Raw genomic sequence first — 15,883 nt, forward strand, 5'->3', positions numbered from 1 at the left:
ATGAATGGCGGAAAGGACTGCGAGGCGGGAGACGAGCGGCAGGCCTACTACCCTGTCCAGGTCCCCATCGGCTGGAAGCGCAGGCCGGAGCACCGCGGCGGGGTCGTATACATAAGGTAAGAAATGCAGCATGCAAGTATGGCAATTGTATATGTCTATGTCAAATTATCTGCCTCTTATTGTTTTGATTCATTAAAAGAAATGGTGAGAAATGAGAATTTTCCAGGGCATACAGTGATTTCTTCAGATCTCTTGCCTCACCAACAACCACAATTATTTAACTTGCAATCAAATAACACAAAAAAAGCAGCAAACTAACACATATGTTGACCAATTGTGAGTACTGCAAGGCATTTGACATAACATGGCAATGCCAGTAAAACTAATTTAATTTAATCTCTGTTGTTCCCTTAATAACTTTGCATCATGATGACTTCTTCAAATTGCTAATTTTAGTCCTCACATTATGCACAATAAATTACTTTAAATATGTTACCAAAACGATAGTAAGATTTATCAACTAATTGTTTTGTCTCTAGCGCATAATGTGGCCAAAAGTAGGTGAGTTAAATTGTAAAATCAATAATAAACATGGTGTTTTGGGGCGGCAGGAGGTAACATGCTGACTTTTAGATTATGTTTTTAGCCGTATGGAGTCACGGTTATTCCCCCGTTCTTACTCTGGTAAAGCTGCAGCGTATTTGGCATCTAGTGGCTGTAAAAAATCCCTTGACTCAACTAAATTGCAGCCCACATGTTTGCTTGGACGGGAAGCACCAAAATTCTGGTAAATTTTGATTGTGACAAGCAAATTTCACGACGCCTCCTTGAAAATCCTCTCGGCTTGTGCAACCGGGGCTTCGACTAATGGGATGGATCCTTTACCAGCGGTCGTGTTATGTAGACTGGAAGTTGGCACATGAACACCAGCGCGGGTATTTACCAGCCACAATGAACTAAAGCAGTTGGCTGGTGTCAGGTTTATTTTGGGTGTTGGAAAGAATCCTGTGTACTTCTGTGACCGTGGCCTGATACTGTCACCGCACACTTGCTCATGTTCTTTTACATTTAAAGTGTGCGTTTGCTTCAGGGATGTGCAACTGTAGATCCTCACAGCAGATATTTTCACAGCAGCTGGCTGATGATCTAGTCACTGTTTTCTTGTTTGTGTTTCATCGGATCTCCAAATAGCACATACTGTTCTTCTTTTGATTGGTGGCAGATTTTAAATGGTTCACTGGATGTATTTTTCATATTTTCTCCAAGTTTTTTGTCCACAAAACTCCCCTTTTCTCCTGGACTTTCTGCAGCTGTGACTTCCTGTTCACATTCCTGATGTTTACTTTTAGTCCTTCAATGTTCCTGGTTTTATGGTCATGAAATAGATAAAAAGGGAACACTCTAATGTCACGAACCTACTTGTGAAAAAGTGTTTCATTGTCTTTTAAAAGAGAAAACAATCCACAAATAAAAGGAAGACATTTGCATGCATGTGTTGAGGATTGGGTTATGTAAAGTACGAGTTCTTCTCTTTTCTTGTATAAGTGATTTATTAGTGGTAGGGTTATATATTGATAATGAGCTTGGACTTTTTATTCAACATGATATTTTCCAGTCACTGTCCAGTGAAAACAATAATTGTTTTTAATTCTTTGGTGTGGGAGGATTTTACTGTTTTATTTCTTGGTTGCAAACCTGCAGCAAAACCTGCCTCAAGGAGCTGCTAACCCTAAAAACATCTTTGTATGTCTGTCAGTGGAGCGTTTCCATGTGCAGGGGCTTCTTTTCATCTTCTGAGTCAGGAGTACTAAGCCCTTGTAATGTCTCCGCATTTCAATGTTAAATCCCAAAAAGACCTTCAGTCTACAAATATTAAATGATATTCAAAAATCCCTTTTAAACAATGCAACATTTAGTATGATAGATGGCGTATTTGATCTCTGGAGCTCCACCAGCTGACGTCTGTCCTCAGCCTAACGGCGTTGTTTTCTGTGTGCAGTCCCAGTGGTTCGGTGCTGTCCAGCTTGGAGCAGGTGAAAACATACCTGCTGACAGATGGAACCTGCAAATGTGGCCTGGAGTGCCCACTCATCCTCCACAAGGTAATGTTTCTTCTCCCGATTCATTTAAAACACAGCCATCAGACGTGATTTTATAGCTGCCTTATGAATGGAATCCAGAAGATATTTTAATTAAGACAAATTAAAAGGCTGTTGTGCAAAAATAACGGCTAAATAAGGGGCCGCTAGCGGCTTAAATGTTGTCAATCAAACCTAAACTTGCGTTAGCAGGTGGCGTTGCTGTACCATAAATGTCGCTCTTGGCCATCGTTTTATAACGAGCTTTAGTCATCAGCTGTTCTCTGAGCGGTAAAAAGTGGAGAAAAAGATGTGAAGCACGCTTCGTTTCAAGCGTCGAATCGCAGATGACGTCAAACAGGATTTTGATTTAGTTTGAAAATCATGTCTGATCCCGTCCCTGCTGTTTGGAGACGCAGATTTAAATCTAGTGAGACATGTAAAATATACGCTTGTAAGGGGAATATGTTTTGTTTTGTTGGTGCATTTCCTTATTTTTACTCTTGCCATGGTGAAAGAACGTTGCATGCTGGGTTGTGCAGAGGTTTTAACCAATCGTTGCCGTTTGTTGGATTGATTGTACACAAATGGAAAAACAGTATATTTAAAATGTATAAACGCCTCGTATGATTTAAGATTTAATAATGAAAATATTTTGCAAGAACTGTTTGTTGTTTTTGGTAATTGCTTGTGGAGCAGCTGTTATGTTAGTTGATCAGAAACTTTTCCACTCATTACAGGTTTTCTCTGCAAATCCCCGAGCACGAGTGTGAGCTAAATCTTCAGACGACATGATATTTTAATTCAAAGCAGGCGGTCAAACTCCATACGTGTCTTCGCCTCAAGATAGGACACGTTACTTATTTGACATTTGTCACGGCAGGACAGGAATAGAGAGAGGAATGAGGACGAAGTAAACATGTCTGTGAGAAGGAAATGGTGTTGCACTAGTGAAGCCAAGGTGAAAACAACTTCTGACAGGCTATTGTTAAAGTGATGCTTTTATTTCTGTTGAAATGGTCTTTTGAGTATCAAAAAGTCCCCCATTGTCGGCTTGAAAGGTAGCAGTAAAAAGTTTGTAGGTCCGTCCTTCACGGAGCATGGTGGCGGTGGTCGGCTTGGATTAATGTCAGTTTCAATGGATTCCAATAGTGGTCCGTTTTCACAGTGGGAAAGAGTATAAAAATGCCCAGAGAAAGCTCTCAAACCACTCCTGCAGCATAATCCATTTCCCCACTCCCATTCCATATGCGCGGCATGTATGAAATATATTCAAGCTGCAGATGTCGGGGTGTCGTGAGGCGTCCACTGTATCACGTTACATGGGATAAAACGATCATCCTTCTTGAAGCTAAATTTGTACCCGACACCATGTGTAATAAATCAGGCCGTTGTGGCTGATGTTGTCTTGTCTGGGGAAACATTGGCTTCTCTGCTCTATTATTCATGTTTTAATATAGCAGATGCTAACCCCCACAAAGCGAAAACATTTTTCATCGTCGCCTTTTTATATTTGCCTCTTAAATTGTCTTCTGTCGACAAAAAAAGAAGAAACAAAAATGTAGGTTCTCTTATATTGTTGACCATCCTTGGATGTGGATCACCTCTGTGGTTATTCACATTACCGTCTGCACTGTTATAGAAATACTTTGGATTTTTTTTAAGTGAGGATGTACCTGTAGTAAATGGGGGTTGACCAAAGCTACAAGACTCAATTGACAAAAACAGGTAATTTTCTAATCTGTTCTACTGCTGCCTTGATCGGGTAGTTTACTATTATTATAGTGTGACTTTTGGTTTTCAAAGGGTTAGTTTGGATTCACCAAAGTCAGACAAAAACACAGTACTACTTTCTCTCTTTGGCTTTAATCCAACTGTGTCCATCTGTCTGTATGCATTTTGAAGATCTATACAAAATTGGAGCCTAATCACTTTAACCTTCCCTTGTCTTTCCTGTCTCTTGCTTCTCCTTCATCTACCAAGTAGAATAAAGTAGAAAAGTGGGCTTCTGTGAACTGATATCTGTTCAACCCACCAATCTTTTTCCTCAGGTGTTCAACTTCGACCCAGGGGCAGCCGTCAAGCAGAGGACGGCGGAGGATGTGAAAGCAGATGAAGACGTCACCAAACTCTGCATTCACAAGAGGAAGCTTCTGGCGGTGGCCACGTTGCACAGGAGCATGGGGACGCACCCACCGCTGACGCTCACCAGTCCAGGGGGAGGTATGAGTAAATCCAGTTGTTTCAAATCCACCTTCCTGCCCTGCCTTTGTCCAAGGTGTTGGGATTGATTCAACTCAAATGTGCTTTGTTTGGCCTCAAGGTACATCTTCTGTGGTCGTTGCGCATTCCATGTCTCAACGAGCAATAAGGACTAAGCTCCACGATGGCCTGCCCAATGCTGTTGGCCCAGACTGCAAGAATCCTTTCAAGATGATGATGGCAGCCGGACCGCAGCAGCAGCAGAGGTTGTATCCACCCCAGGAGATGGGTGGAGCCCAGCAGATTGAGCTCTACTCGGGATACCCCAGGACGCATAGGTTGAGCAGTGGGGAGCCGGGACCCAAATCCCCTTACCGGGTTGGGTATGGAGGCATGCTGAGCCCTCCTCCCTCCAGTGCTAAGCTGTATGGAGATGGCTCACAGTCTCCCAGTGCAGACACTCTGGGCAGCCCTGATGGCTTTCCAAGGACCAATCCTTGTGGGTTCCCAGGAGCTGGTAGTCCTGGCTCCATCCATGGGAACACGAGGACACCTCTTTCCCCACACAGTTTAATGCTCCATGGCTCCCCTGCGGGCCAGCTATCTTGCGTCATGACAGGGAGGACTAGCACGCCCCTCTCCCCCACGGCCACTGCCAAAAGCCCTGTCATGAACATGCCTCGGGGGAGCTTCCCCCCTGGTATGGATATGTCCCGCACAGCATTTCACCATAAAACACAGCCCGTACCGCCTCCTTCATCCATACCACCATCCTGTGCCCTTCAGAAAAGGCAGTTGACCTCTGAAAAAGACCCCTTAGGCATCTTGGACCCCATCCCCACCAACGCCCCAAACCCCTCCAACTTCCAGCCCAATATCCACTCTCAGGTACAAATGATGAATGTAAACATACCCCCTCCTGTCATCGTTCCCTTGCCAAGCAACTTACCTTTACCCACAGGGAAGGCTGGGCCTGTGGGGCATGGCGGCCATGTTCAAAGGACTCAACAGGGTTGTCCGGCTTCCTCCATGTCCCCCTCCCCTGTCACTTCGCCTGTCCACATGGCAGGACCTATCCTGGGCAGAATTGAGGCCTCTCCTCATCGCTCACGGTCATCCTCCACCTCCTCTGACCATGGGAACTTTGCAATGCCCTCGGGGCACCAGGCCCCATGTGGCAACATGAAGGTTCCTCCTCGTTCTCCCAGGTCTGCTATGGGATCGCCCAGGCCTTCCATGCCCTCCAGCCCCTCCACCAACAAAACTGACCCGCACCACCAATACAAAGACTCCCAGATGCTGCCCGGCATGGGGAACTCGATTGGCGCCCCGCAGCACAACCCCATGTACTCGCCCACTTCTTCCTCCTCGTCATCTTCTTCTCTGGCAACCCCTAGCGCTTCCCAGAAGGGCCACCCGGGACTCCTGGGGATGCCCCTTAACCAGATCCTCAACCAACAGAATGCCGCTTCCTTCCCGGCCAGCAGTCTCTTGTCGGCCGCAGCCAAAGCACAGCTAGCAAATCAAAACAAACTCAGCGCTGCTGGCAACAGCCCTGCTGGCGGTGGTGGTGGTGGTGGTGGTGTTGGTGGCGGTAATGGAGGAGGTGGCGGACACCCTGGTTCTATGAGCGGCCCTCGAGGCATGGAGGGACACAGCACTTTAAACTCAATGCTCCCGCCAAACTCCACCATGCTGCTCAACACTCCCGAGGGCCAGAGCGGTCGGGCGGCTCTTCGAGACAAGCTCATGGCCCAGCAGAGGGACCCCATGCGCAAACGGAAGCAGTCATCGGGCAGCGCCGCTGTAAACCACGACAACAGCAACAACATGGTCTACAACATGCTTAACAAACGAGGCATGGGAGGACCCCACATGGCGGGGCCCAGTGCCACGGAGCAGCTTCGAAAAGTGGGCCGACTCGGAAACCTTCCCCCAAACGCCTCCATGGCCCAGCTTCTCCAGTCCATGAGCTGCCAGAGCTCCCACAACCACCGACCAGGTCTTAGCCCTGGCCCTCAAGGATCTGCACAGCTGCACTACAACGACAGCACCGGTATGGTCCCTGCTGGCCCTCAGCAGAACCACCTGGCTCAGCAGAGGCTTCGGAGTCCAGGGGACACCATGCAGCACTGCCAGACCATGGACACCTCTGGGGGCCATCTGGGCTCTCGTCCAGGCCAGTTCCCTGACATGATAGCCCAGATGCAGGCCTCTTCCATGAGTAACTGTGGGCCTATGGGGCCAGGAGGTGTACCGGTGGGCCCCGACGGCATGCCGCTGGGAAGGCCCCACACGAACCCCCCGCCGCTGTCCCATCCCGGCCCTCACCCCTCGCAGCAGAACCTCCTTCACGGTATGGGGCGGCCTACCATGGTGGTGATGCCGCATGGAGCTGGTGATGGAAGCTGTGCACAGACCATCTCTGATTCGGGTGAGACTTTTTTTATTATGCAAGTCTTTACCCACAAAACATTTGCTGCTAAATATTACATTGTTTAAGGCATTTATACTCACTCAAATAACACAATTGAGCAAATATGTTGTTATTTATTGTCCCTTCTCTAAACGGGACACATGATAAAATAATTACAGTTATTTGTATTATGTGAGCACAGCGATCACACTATTGTTCCAAAATGATTGATTGCTGGAAGATGGCTGATATCCTGTTGGTGGCTTTACATCCCCCGCTCCTCCTCCTGATAAGCTAGTGGTTGGATGAAGACGTGGTTTCTACTGTTATGAGAACAAAAACCAAAGGATTTAGGCGATAGGCCCCGAGCCGAGACTGTCGGGCTCCTCCAGCTTCTCCGAGCTAATGAGCAAGGCCCCTCATCTTTTGGAAGCTCGGGCTAATTGTCAGTCAGCCAGTGTTTCTCTTTGTTTTATTTGTATGCTAGCATCATTCAATGGTGTAAGAAGATGGAAATGGGATCTGGATCACGCTTTTAAGGGAAGCGGCCCAGATAGGGCGCTCCAAAGAGCTTCTCGCAGCTAGCTGGTCGCTATAGTAACGATAGACCCTGAATGGGGACCGGAGTGAAGCCTTTGATGAGGGTGTGTGTGTGTGTTCGAATGCTTGCGTGTGCATGCCTATGACTACTTGTGTATTACAGTGCGTGTGCTTCTGTTTATTTGTGCGCATATGAATGACTGTGTGTGTGTGTGTGTGTGTGTGTGTGTGTGTGTGTGTGTGTGTGGGGACACGCATTCATGTGAGTGTTTGTTTTGAAAGAGCTGAAAAGACCTAGATCTTTTTTCTTCCTCTCCCTGCCTGCTGGGGGACCGGACTGTGAGTTCATGTATTCACGGTGCGTCTGTGGGTCCTCGTATGGTTTATAATGGAGATGCCACCAAGGTGTGCTGCAGGACACCTGTCCTTATCCCCAGGTGTCCCGCTATGTGGTCCTGTGTAGGTCGGGAGGTAGAGCATGACGAGATGTAGGGACGTAATGTTGAGCGTCAGATTTTTGTTTTGTTTATTGGTGCCTTTGCTGGCATATACAATAAGACCATGTGCTCGTCCTTGTGTCGTAACCGTAGAACACGTGATGCAAACAATCAGTAGTCGGGTTAAGCCGAATGTAGCCAAACGTCAGACTAGACCGCTATACAGAACCTCACCACTAGAGGCACATGAGTCAGCAGCTGCTCCTGAGACGGAGAGAGAATCCATGAAGAAGAGAGTGGCAACTCCAGTTCACTTTGTGGTGGTGATGCACCTTTAAGCCGGTTTCAGGGTTCTTACGGTCACGGGAAGAAGAACAAATCCCAAAAGTTTTGTAAAAGTCATGTAAATGTGTTATATTCATGTGTTCATGACGTTCATTTACTCTGAGTTTGAAATAATGAATATGCTTTTAAAAGAATTTACTCACTTTTTACTGTTTACACCCAGATTTCACAACATGTTTTGTCATGGAAATTTGGTTTAAAGTCATGGAACAGTCATGAAATGCACTGGTTAAAATGGAGAAGAAGCTGCACCACAATCGGTTAGACACAACCGTTCTACTTAGCTTTTAATTTCCTTGCCATATTGGTGTGCCTATGAGAGTGGCTCTGTTCGTCTGTTTATGAACAAACATAGTAATGTGGTAATCACGCTGTCTCATACTGCGTATTACTACTACACACATTAGATGAAGCGCTCGTGACACAGGTTGTTAAACGTGTCTCAATGACAGATGCCGGTTTAGGCGCTTTGCATAAAATCAAACCGGTTTAAGCTCAAACCGGGAAAACTCTTGCCTCCAGTGGGCCAAAACTCATCTGTGTTTGTTTGTTTTTTATCATGAAAAAAGAAAGGAACAATAGTGTCACAGATGCAGTGAAATGCCTCTAAAAGGTCCCTCCCCTGTCTCGCAGGCTCTCGGAATAAAGGAATATTCTGTCACCAAACCGCTTACGCCTCCGAGTCGTTGATCGTTGATTCCCCAACACTTGAGGCTAATGTGGACGACATGTTTGGGGTCTTAAGAGCACGGAAAGCTCTTTGAAAGTGTCTTTTTAGCGCTAGCCTCTAACCATCTGTTTCTAGACCCCGCCTCCCATCACCAAATACTCAAAGTTCATTGTAAACCCCCTCAAGACCTCCTGCCACCCCCCATCCCCCAGAGGAGTAAAATCACACCCCCGACCCTGGTAACCCCCGCTCATCCACCCGCCCACCTACCCAACTCCCCCAACGAGCTTCCTGGCAGCGGACAGCAACCACCAATCATCACTGGGTTCCCATGGCAACCTCCCCCGGCAACAGCCGTCACTATATCATAGCGGTAGCTGAGGATGTGTGGAGTTAAAACGGGTGGGGGGTCGGGCCGAGTCGCAGCTCTCAGCGGCGTTAGGAGAGGGGAAGAAAGGAAAAGAGGAGAGAGGGGAGGAGAGAAGGGAAAAAAAAAATGGAGAACACACACAGCTGCCCTTAAGCTACGTAGCGCCGCACCAGCTGCTGCGGCCGCCGCTCGGCCTCACGCGCACAAACAAACACGGTCAGGCCTCGCAGAGTCTGTGTTTGTCGGGCTTTGTCTGCATAACATTGCTGCCGGGCTTTCCCCTCATTCATTGATGCATCTGTGGCCTTGGTGCGTTTTGTTGTTGGTCTGTCCTTGAATGCGCAGCGTTGTCCATCTGTTGGTTTTGGGTGCAACAGATTGTTAATGTGCAACTTTTTTCTTTTATTCGAAAAGTCTTTGCTCTGACTTTCTGTTTTCCTGGATATTGCATTTATTCGGGCCTCCCACTCAAATAGACCTGCTTGTATTTGTATACAGTAGCTGTTTGCAAAAGCCTGAATGCAAATGAAATTGTTGATGCTAATACTGTGCAAGGTCTGCTCGAATTGTGCATAATGTGTGATTACACCACGTTGGGAAAATCATTGAATGATTGTCCTGTGGGAAATACTGGATGCAGGTCATTTGTAGCATCGTTTTCTAGGTTAAAAAGGATGCTGTGCTATTCTGCTTAAATACTGTAGAGATTGCGAATGGAGGAGCCGGGTCCCAGGACAATTTTAACACACCTTGTCCCAATGGTTTTGCAGGAAACCCGTCATCCCTTGGCTGTGGTATGGGCGTCCTGCAGCCGCACGTCAACGCCGGCGTGGGTCAGATGTACCAGCAGCAGGTCCACCAGGGCATGCAGCAGGCGGTGGCCTCCCACCCGGCCTACCAGGCCCAGCAGCACTTCTCTGACAACCCGCCCTACACGGACAGAAACAACGCCGGCTCCATGGCTTGCCTCTACCAGAACTACCAGGTGGGGACGAGGGGTGATGCTTTAATTGTCTGCGTATCAGATCCATGAAAAAGCTTTTTCATCATGTTGTGATTTTGCCGTTGTGTCCACAGCCGGGGATGTTGTCTCACCCGCAGTTCAGGGAGGAGCAGCAGCCTCAAGGCGAAGGGCTTCCAGCGGGTGCGCCCGGCGGGGACAGGGGCCCGGGTGGAGGCCCGGAGTCGGTGGACGCCATCTACAGAGCCGTGGTGGACGCCGCCAGCAAGGGCATGCACGTGACCATAACCACCACGGTGAGCGGGACCACCCAGGCGAGTCCGGTGCCCGCCCTCAGTGCCATGAGTGCCTTCACTGCTTCCATAGGGGAGCCGGTCAACCTCCCCCAAGCGGTCAGCTCGGTCCTGCACCGGCACCAGGACGGAGAGGCGTTACCCCAGCAGGCCAGACCGAGGCAGACGAGGCCGGGTCGGGGTCAGAAGAACATGGATCCAGGGAAAAGGACTCCGGACGGCCTTGAGGTCAGCGACTACTTCCGTTCTCCCGGCCGCGGGACTCCCAGGGGCCAGTGGGACGGGGAGACGCAGCACGGGGGCTTCGACGCTCACGGCAACAACGGCGTCTGGGGCGGTGAGGAGTTCCTGGAGTGCTCTACCCAAGTGAGGAGCAGTCCCTGCATGGAGCGCCCCGCCGGCCTGGCCCCAAACGAGGGCTCCAGCGACCACGGCCTGCTCACGGCCCACGATAAGGCCTTCCTCGACGACGGCTACCGCTTCAACAACTGCCACCGGCTGCCTTCTAACTACAAGGAGCGCCTGGAGCAGACGGTGGAGCGCTGCGTCCACATCAACGGCGCCGCGCCCCACTTCAGCACCCGGGGCTACGGGGAGGTGCTGGGACCCCCGCGGCAGGAGCTGACGGGGGACGACCAGTCGCCCAGCTCCTCCACCAGCCTGGAGGGCCCTCTGGCCACAGCCAAAGACTACAGCCACTACAACGGCCACTTCAACGGCATGGCGCCCAGCCCCTCGGACACTAAGAGCCTCAGCAGCGAGGAGGACCTGCGGCAACCGGACTCGCCCTCTTCAGAGCTGCTCCACTACCGCTCCAGGACCTTCAACATGGGGGAGCTGGTCTGGGGCCAGCTGAAGGGCTTCCCACCTTGGCCCGCCAAGCTGGCCGGGGACGAACAAGTGCACAGTGCTGCTATGCAGCTGCGGGAGCAGGCCAAGGTGAGCGGCCCGTCTGTGAACACCTGTCAGGAGTTTACGAGCCAACTTGGGTTTTCAGACTAAATGCAGAGTGAAGGCTGAACTAAGCAGCCATAGCCTTGTGTAAGATATAGATGTTTGCAAAATGCTCCAAACCCAGTAATCACTTTACCTGTCAAATCTATATTTCTGAATAGAGGCCTAATGATGCCAGCAGAACAGATTCACCTTCATTGTTTTGGTGTTTGGTCTTGTCTCCGTCCAGGTAGAGCCAGAGAAGCTAAAAACACTGACTCACGACTTGGAGGCACTCGATCGAGCCGCCAAAAGAGGCCTGAAGTGAGTAAACCGGCCCGCCGTGTGGCTGCTGCAGTAAAAGTTTAACGTTTCTGTATTTTAAACGTGCTGAAAGATGTGTTTAAAACTGACGATCCATTTAGATGACAGAGGCTCCATAGTTCCTTTTCTACAGAGCAGCCTGAGTAAAGAATATAACATCATATGTTTTGAAAGATTATATTCAGACCTGGATTATTGCAGCTCGGGAGAAGGGTTTAACGAATGATCCGCCTCACGATTAATTTGTTGGTGTTTGTGCAGCGTTGTATTGACACCCAGTCGAGGAAAATAATGTAAAGTATCAATGCTCAACAGACCGGGGAAACTGAATAATCACCTCGAAGCTGCTATCCACGAGGCCATGAGCGAGCTGGACAAGATGTCGGGCACAGTGAGTGTTTCCACCTTTTTCACGTCGTCTTTCTCCTCGCGCGTTTGCTTTGGTTCCACCGTCACCGCAACGTTTCTGTCCGTCTGCCTCCAGATCCCGTCCAGGGATCGACAGGGGAAGCTCCCCAAGCCGAAGAGGAGGAAGATATCCAGATAACATTGAATGTGTCGGCCCGAGAACGTCCTCAAAGCCTTCGGAGACCTCGCCGTGATGCGACCTGAGCTCTAACAGGTGCTACACATGGACCGCCGTGCATCCTGGTTCCATGACACCGACTCGACTCGATGACCACGGAAGGTGCTGGGATACAGTTTTAACCGCGGAGAGGAAATAGAGAAAAACATTGGTTGCAATTTGTCTACAGCTCACTGAATTAACTATTTTTTTCTAGTATACGATAGTAAAACGAAAAGAAGAAAAAAACGCTCCAAGCATTACCTTACATATTTAAGAAAAATAGACAGTCCAAATATTTCTGATACATTTTCAATATGTATATAGATAATCCTGAAATTTCATGCTATTAAGAATTGTATGTATATATTGTACAATGTCATGTACAAGCATACCTAATGCACATTTTATCTTTTATTGTACAAAAACAAAGCAGAAGTGTACCAATGTCTTGGTTTCTATTCAGAAGTGCGGTTGCATACGGCCGCATGCATAGAATAAATAAGAATACAGCCTAAAGCTTTTATATGACCAACTGTAAGACGTGCTGTTTTCTTTTGGTTTGGTTAGTTTTTTTTGTAAGGGAACAGCAGAGGAACAGGCTGAGTACATGAGTTCTCATTATGGAAGTCCCTTCACACCAGTGTTCATTTGTAAAACTAAAAATCTATAAAAACAGAATGAGCTTTACCAGCAGAAAGTGTTCAACGTTCCCTCAGCAGGTTGGGGAACGCCGACCGCCGGACGAGTGTTGGTGGACGGACGTCAGGAACATCAGATTTGGGGATCCAGTTAAAAAAAAGAAGATTTCTTTGGGTTTACCGATCAGCGTATCTTGGCACCATGGCTGCCGGACGTGTTTTTAGAAGGAAAAATCCACTCTTTTAAAACATGACGTGTCATTTTTTGCTCCTTGCATTTATGGAGTTTGATAATAATGTTTGTTTTTGGGTGAACAAAAAGTTATTGACTTCCAAGATTGGAGAGATGCAGCTATTTAGATGACCGCCTGGCATCCATTTTAAAAAATAGTGAGAAATTGTAATTTTTGTATTTTTTTTTTCATAGTTTTGAGCATTTTATTGACTGAAAAAGTATTAAAAAAATAGCATTTCGCAGGTTTATCGATAATAATAAATAGTTTGTGTCTGTTACTATTAGAACAACATCACCAATGAAGAGTCAACTAATCGATTATTTGATTGCCAGAAAAATAATGGGCAACTATTTAAATATTCTATTAATTGTTTAAGTAATTCTTTTATGCTGATGTTGCATAAAATACAGTTTTCAGCCTCTCAATTATGGAGATTTCCTGCTTTTCTTTTCTTTTTTTTTATCATATTAAACTGAAGCATGTACTTTTTAGAATCATGACCGACATGTTTTAACCGTGGGTCCCTGAACGCAACACACAAACCAACCACAGTGTTTTTGGGGTGGATTTTTCCTTCAACTCCAATCAAGAAATCACAGGCTGCATCGATGAATTATCATTTGGTTGTGATTATGTTCTCGTGCTCGTGTGTACAGTGTTTTATTTTATTCTCCACGACCATCGCATTAGGAAAGGTCACGACCTCCAGCCTCCATCTTCAAACGAACACTAACTCTGTTTTCAAGAGCAGTGAAAGCATTTCTCTCTTTTAGGGGCCTTGTGTTTTATTTTGTTTCTTTGCTTATTGATGTAAATTATTCATGTACAGTACTCCATATTTATTTTAAGCTTTACAAATATGCTAGATGGCAATAATACTACCAAGAGTTGAGAACTCAAGCCTTATATGTGTATATGTATGTTTTGTTTTTTAACGGTGTGTTCAGAGTCCATCACAAAGGTCGTGTTCCCTTTTATTGAAGAAGTGAGATGACACGTTTTCTACAGCGGGGCTTTGTGATTGTTTGTTTTTGTTACACATCGTGTCATAGATTTCTTAGAGAAAGGAAGAAAATGTTATAACGTCTGCCTCCGAGACCATACTATTTATGAATATGCACATCTGAAAGGTCAGACGCCGTTAATGTTGGTGGTAAATGCAGTTTTAACACATAAAAACAGTCTTAAAAGCCACAGTGGTGAACTCTCACACAGCTGCTTCTCCAGATCAAAACAACCACAAATATCAAGTGCAATATACCAACCGATGGCAAAGATCAACCGCTTATTAGAAGCATCTCTTTAGCGCGCACCTCAACATGCATGCTCAGAAACTCTCACCTAAGAGCCAGAAGTAGTAATTTATTCGTAGCTTTACCTCGAACACACAGCCGTCTCTCCCAAACTCAAATTGAACAAACACTACTTGAACTTATTGCAAAGAACCCGACTTTTACAAGTGTTTCTGGAGATAACCGTGAAAACCAAATAGTACACTACATCGTGAGCTTATGTTCTTTCTCGCCCACTAGAACGTGACACTTTTTAAACGCATCTTTCGGTTTTTAATCCGCAGAAAACGAGGAATCCCACAAATGTGCTTCAGTTTTGTACCTGATGAGTCAAACTAGGAATTACAGCCGAGTAACAATTTAAACATGTCTGATGTGTTCATTTGTGCACACTGTTGTATTTTTCGTCGCGTGCACGCTGAAGACCGAAAAGGCATTTTGATACATTGTAGCAACGAAGCCGAGTGAGGTCACAAACGACAATTTCTTCTAGAAAACGTGTTCCTACTTTGTGTGAACACGTTCTCCTGTAACCTGTGGAGGAAATCCTCCGGCCGGGTTTCCAAAATGTGACGTTCGGTGTCGAGAACACGTGAGCTCTTTCGGTAAAGTTCATTCTGCCCCCCTCTTCTTCCTCCTCCTCTTCCTCCCCCTCGCCTGTTTTTTGTGCAATGACATGTGTGTGTTGAGGTGTGAGTGTGATTTTTATTTTTATTTTCCTGGTGTTTGTTTTCTGCTCTTTGAATCTCTTTTCCCTCTTCCAGCATTTCATTGTCAGTATTTTTATTTCGTCAACTTGTAATTAAGTATATATTTTCTCACTAATATATACTTTACAAAAAATAGATTTGTGTGAAGTGAAGTATGACGTGCACTTGATTGCTCTTGTTTAATTTTTCTTTTTGCATTAATGTGGGCTAGGGATAGTTTGTCAGAGTCCATTATTTTGAGATTGTTTGGACTTTTTTTAATGGTTTGATGTAAGCAGCATTTTTTTGTAAATATTGTGAAGCGTTACAGGTCATGCAGTGATGTAACATTTTGAACAATGTTGCACAGATGTTTAAGATATTAAAAACATGGTCACTCTTACTTGAATAATCTGGTGTGTGACGCGTATTTGTTCTGTTTCTCGGTTTGATTAAGGTTCTCAGGTTAGTATAAACAGTTTTGAGCTAAAAGTGTAAAAACATCAAAGTCTGGAGATGATGATGATTATTTTAAAGCTAGTGTTTCTTGTAGCACACTGCCCTCTAGTGGGCAAATGTGAGTTTAATTCAGAAGCACACAGAATAAAAAGATGAGATAATGGCACGAAAAGTGACATAAATACACGTAGGTATTAAAAAAAACATTATTTAAAGAACTGTTTTCATATCTAGATTAAATAAGCGAAACATAAGCACTTTAATGTTGCAGCTTGCAATTGTTGAGCTACTTTTAATGAAATATGGCTCCTTTATTTGATTCATAATCACAATAATGCATCATAAATTATTCATTCATTTGCTCTATTTTGATCAGATAAACAACTATTGATCCCGTTAAAGGAAATGCAGGCGTCATAGCAGCAATGAGAG

General features: G+C 46.3%; 1 protein-coding gene across 1 annotated transcript; it reads left to right on the plus strand.

Annotated features, from left to right (window-relative positions):
* mbd5 (methyl-CpG binding domain protein 5) lies at positions 1 to 12,157 on the plus strand (the record flags this gene model as incomplete). Its single annotated transcript, XM_079236739.1, has 9 exons — positions 1 to 116; positions 2,000 to 2,102; positions 4,130 to 4,301; positions 4,402 to 6,714; positions 9,829 to 10,043; positions 10,136 to 11,251; positions 11,496 to 11,569; positions 11,885 to 11,960; positions 12,054 to 12,157. 9 exons carry the CDS (start codon positions 1 to 3, stop codon positions 12,114 to 12,116), a joined length of 4,248 nt encoding a protein of 1,415 aa, XP_079092865.1. The 3' UTR covers positions 12,117 to 12,157.
* Between the last annotated feature and the right edge of the window lie 3,726 nt (positions 12,158 to 15,883).

This window comes from Taurulus bubalis (genome assembly GCF_910589615.1).
Source record: "Taurulus bubalis genome assembly, chromosome: 21".
Classification (NCBI taxonomy): domain Eukaryota; kingdom Metazoa; phylum Chordata; class Actinopteri; order Perciformes; family Cottidae; genus Taurulus; species Taurulus bubalis.